Source organism: Lolium rigidum, chromosome 5 (genome assembly GCF_022539505.1).
Source record: "Lolium rigidum isolate FL_2022 chromosome 5, APGP_CSIRO_Lrig_0.1, whole genome shotgun sequence".
In the NCBI taxonomy this organism is placed as follows: Eukaryota; Viridiplantae; Streptophyta; class Magnoliopsida; order Poales; family Poaceae; genus Lolium; species Lolium rigidum.
In genome coordinates this window covers 223,949,765-223,954,591 of record NC_061512.1, presented here as the reverse complement: position 1 = coordinate 223,954,591, position 4,827 = coordinate 223,949,765, and the positions used below count along the sequence as shown (strand labels likewise).

At 46.6% G+C, this 4,827-nt stretch overlaps 1 protein-coding gene across 1 annotated transcript; it reads left to right on the top strand.

Moving 5' to 3' along the window:
- Window positions 1-2,446: 2,446 nt before the first annotated feature.
- LOC124651176 (proline-rich protein 12-like) lies at window positions 2,447-3,263 on the top strand. Its single transcript, XM_047190309.1, has one exon. It carries the CDS (start codon window positions 2,536-2,538, stop codon window positions 2,947-2,949), a length of 414 nt encoding a protein of 137 aa, XP_047046265.1. The 5' UTR covers window positions 2,447-2,535; the 3' UTR covers window positions 2,950-3,263.
- The last annotated feature ends 1,564 nt before the right edge of the window (window positions 3,264-4,827 follow it).

Below are 4,827 nucleotides of genomic sequence, written 5' to 3'. Positions count from 1 at the left end.
GTCCGCCACGCTTTTCTAGGAGCTACGGACAAATCAAGTTTACCACCAGCCAGGTGTCGACATGCGGCGCGCGTCGCCCGGCGTTACTACTGCAATTTTCCTTTTGATTTTTTACCACTGGTAGAGGTGCAGAAGCGGCCAAAATTTTGGAGCGTCGGGCTTACAATTTTACACCGACAACATCCGTATACAAGAAAAATACAACGTAATCCCTAACTTTCTTTTTTTGCAAAAACAACCTTCTCTGCCATCGATGTAAACGAGCTCATCACTTCCGCCAGCAGCACCGCCGCCGTGGACATCACCACCTGCAGACGGGAGGGAGATGAGATCGACGATACCAACACATGGACCGACGCGACAACTTGGGGCGGCGGCCTAACGGACATTAGAGTCAGCAACCAGACTTCCCCGCGTCGTCGTGGAGGTGATACCGAGGATCCAGGAGATCTCCATGCACGGATGCAACCGAGAGACGGTGCTTCCAAGCTCCAGCTTGAAGCAGAGACGACCAACGCGCTAGCTAGATTCGGGCTACCTCCACGCGGGGATTATCGATGAGGATCCCACAATATTCGCCTCCAAATCTCGACCTCATCAACCCCGGAGATCCACAGGAGAACGCCTCTCATAGCCACCCAACACCGCGCGAGAGTACATGAGGGGAAATCCCAATGGCATGACACTTAGGCACCATATAGGCAAGCAAACTACAAACCCTAGCACTACAACTGCCCCTACTACGATATACCGGAGGCCGGTGTCCTCTCCTCCACCCCTTGCGGTCGGCGAGGCCGACAGAGAAGATGGGGAGAAGAGACGGTGATAGTCTCAAGGGAGAGAGAACCAGAGAGGGAAGAACTGTGTACGAAAAAAATAGAGAGACTAATCGTAGGACTCCCGTTACAGTTGCACGAGCACACCGACACTATGGATGTCAACGGTTATCCCGTGGTTAAGAGATGGAAAGAGGTAAGTCGAGTGATTTCAATTAACGCTTGGGAATTACATCTTTATATTTAGAAGATCCCTTTGTAAAATGCCCAAAAGCATCGCCGCCTGTGTTAATGACTAATTCAATTATTAAATATTAACCCCTCAATCCCTCCGGACCATCCATGCCACCTCCTCGCTCTAGTTCATCACACAAATATCCAGCATACATGCTATGTTGATAGCTACCAATTTTCAACTTAAAAATGATAATGCAATGTTCTCGCGGTATTCATTTAGCCAGGCAGCGCTATGATAAATGCACAATTTAATTCCCACTACATTTGGATATGACATTCACTCCGGCGCGACAGCGCTACGCTAGATCCACAATTTAACTCGCACTGCATTTGGATGTGCCATTCACTTCAGCCCAGCTGTGCTATGCTAGATCCACAATTTAACCCGCACTCCATTTGGATGTGCCATTCACTTCAGCCCAACAACGCTACGCTAGATCCACAATTTAACTCGCACTTCATTTGGATGTGTCATTCACTTCAGCCCGACCCAACAACGTTACGCTAGATCCACAATTTAAGTCATGCTACATTTGGATGTATCGTTCACCCCGCCATTGGACCGGTCATTCAGAATGTGTGGGCTACAGCCCAACAAAATTAAAACGCGGCTAATGGGACGGTTACCGCACTCAAACGATATCCACATGCCATTCAAAAAATGGCGCCAAACTCTTCTTCCTGCGCAAACCAGGGATCAAATGGCAAGGTGGCCATTTCCTTTCTAGACCATGTTGAGGAATCTAGAAATGTTTGCTCACTTGAACTTAGCCTTAGATGGGTCATCACCACTGCGCCACAACGTGCTATGCGCGAAAGGGCCACACACTATAAACAACGGGGGAAATAAGAGCACGGCGATGAGAGATCTGCTATGTACATTTGAGCATTAATCGAATAAATCAGGTGAGGATTTTCTCCTCTCGAGTGCACATTTAAAAAAACACTTGGATATGTTGTCATCCGGTTACGAGAGAGTAAGGGGCGTTGTGTGAATTTTCTCGCAATTTGTTGCACATGCTCAAAAACTGTGTGAAATGGAGAAAATCATATTCGTCGTTAAAGTACTTGTTACATCCCTTTCAAGGGTAAATTATATATTTTGTATGTTTATGTCACCTTTGTAACTGAAATTCTTTGCCCCATATATAATGGGTAGATGAACAAAAATAATAATCCTATTGTTAATATAAAGATCCACCTGTAAGATGCACAAACTCGTGTAGTAAACAGCATCACTGGCAATCAGCAGTTAAGGATATAAATAAATTCGTTCGTAGCACACTAAACCCCACAAAGTTGCAATTAAACCCTCATAAAAGCTTTTCATTTCTCTCGCCTCCCTGCCACTCTCCTCTGTCCACTGCCGCTATTTAACACTTCGCGCTACCGCCCCCAACCTCTCTCTCTCATTGTCCTTTTTTTTACCCAGTTCCTGCACCCACCGGAGAACAAGAATTCGATCCCATTCCAATTCCACCCACTTGCGCGGCGAATTTCACCGCCGATTCGGCCGACAGCGATGGCCACTTCCGCCGACGAGGGCTTACCGCCGCTGACGCCGATCAAGACGGCGCCTTTGGCGCCCTCTTCGCAGCTCGCCGCTGATGCCGCCTCAAGCGCTCCTTCCCAGGCGGCGTCGACGACCACCACGCTAGAGTCGGCAGCAGAGGAGGTAACAACGAAGCCGCCGATGGAGGATCAGAAGGACCCGGCGACGCCCACGTCGGAGGTTAGCAGGCTGCCGACGCCCGCGGTGTGCCCTCCGGCGCCACGCAAGCCGCCGGTGCCTCGTCTGCCGGCCCTGAAGCGGAAGTCGCGGCCTATTCTTACGACGACGCCGACAGCCCGCGCGTGCCTCATCATCCCGCGAGACCTCACCGCCGTGTTCCGGGCCATGCCCATGCCGCCGGAGAAGCGGATCCGGGCGTCCTGATGCTGCTGCGGCGATCTGCCACCGGCCGGCCTCTTGATTGGTTCGGTCGATTAATCTCTTGGACAATTCTTCCTGTTCTTGGTTTTTCCTTTTTCTCTTCTCCTTCCTTGGGCGCATGGCCATGGTATAAATTATGATTCTATATATAAATAAGATGTCGCTGTTCTTAGTTATATGTCCTTATTACCTCCCATAGCTTGGATCGTGTGAAGGAGAATTTGCAGCTGTATAATTTGAGGAGGGTGTTGATTTACTGGATGGAGGTAGATAAAGGCAAAAAAAAAAGTTGTAAGAAAATTCAGTGATCTTGTGGTACTAATTATTTTTTTAGATTCTCAGGGAGACATCCTCCCCGGTTCCATTTCATATCATAAAATGAAACCACGTTCTCAGAACAAAGAAAAAGAAACAAAACCCATGTCCACCTCCAAAAGCTATAGCCTAAATCCAGCACCACTAAACCAAGTCTAGCTACTCAAAAGCCACCATCATCTAGGAGCACCAAGCCAAACTTACAGCTCAGCGTAGACCAAGCAAAAGCCTAACAACACAGCTAACAGTTCTTACATCAAGGAAACACAAGAGGAACAAAAGATCCTGGGAGGGGAAAAAGCACCCTAAACCCACACCATTTTTGACCGGACTTTGCTTTTTCACAGCACAACGTGCACCGAAGCCTCTTCTTCTGGATGCTCCTTCAGGTATTCCAGCGAGGCTCTCCCTCCATGTGCCATCTTGGCAGCCGGAGCCCACGAAGCAATCCAGTCGAAGGAGGAACACTTCAGGTTAGCGCCAGCCTCAGTGGTGCTTTGATCTTGCTCACCAAGTGATCCACAAACAAGTCCACATCCTTCCACACTTGATCCTTGAAAGGTACCTTCCAGTTCCTCAGATAGGAAAGGATTACCCTCCACACCTGCTTCAAATTCAACCAGGTAAGTCTGTTGAACACTAAACTATTCCTAGAATTCCAAATCCCCCAAAGAATAGCAGAGGAAATGAAATTAAATTGCATAAACTTTTTGTTACACAACCATTTACTAGCAACATCCAAATATTCTCCTATTCTACATCTAAAAACCTCCTCAACCAGACTCCAGATTTGTTTGGCAACAATACAATCAAAAAAGAGATGATGCACATTCTCAAATTCCTTACAGAAAGAACATTCCATAGGTTTTGGAAAGCCTCTCCTTCTCAAGTTATCCCTAGTCATTATCTTATTTTGAGACAGAAGCCAAAGGAAAATCTGGATCCTTGGAGGGATTTTCAGATCCCAAACAGCAGGTAGGTAAATTGGTGTCACACCCCTAAAGTTCACAATAGCATACATAGATTTTGAGGAGTAAATCCCATTGGTTTCATAGGACCAAATGAGTTGATCCTCATCCTCATTAAGCACTATAGTCTCAGCAATAGCTAGCAGTTCCTGCCATTGAGACATCATATCATCAGAAAAGGTCCTCCTAAAATCACATCTCAAATTTACACCATCCCATAGCTCACTAACAGTCTTAGTCTGTTGGTTGGAAATAAAATAGATGTCCCAAAACTGAGTGGCTAAATTAGAATTACCAAACCAAATGTCCTTCCAAAATCTAACACTCCTACCATTACCTATTTTCCATTTATATCCAAATCTAACAGCTTCTGCAGCCCCCATCACACCCTTCCAGAAAGTTGATGGGTGAGCATCATGACAACAAAGAATGTTTGGATCCTTAGTATTATATTTACTTGTCTACGATTTTCCTCCATAAAGTTCCTTCCCCCTGAATATACCTCTTAATCCAAGATCCTAAGAGACAAAGGTTTAAGTCTCGCAAATGGGGAATCCCCATGCCACCAAACTCTTTTCTCATACAAATAGATGGCCAA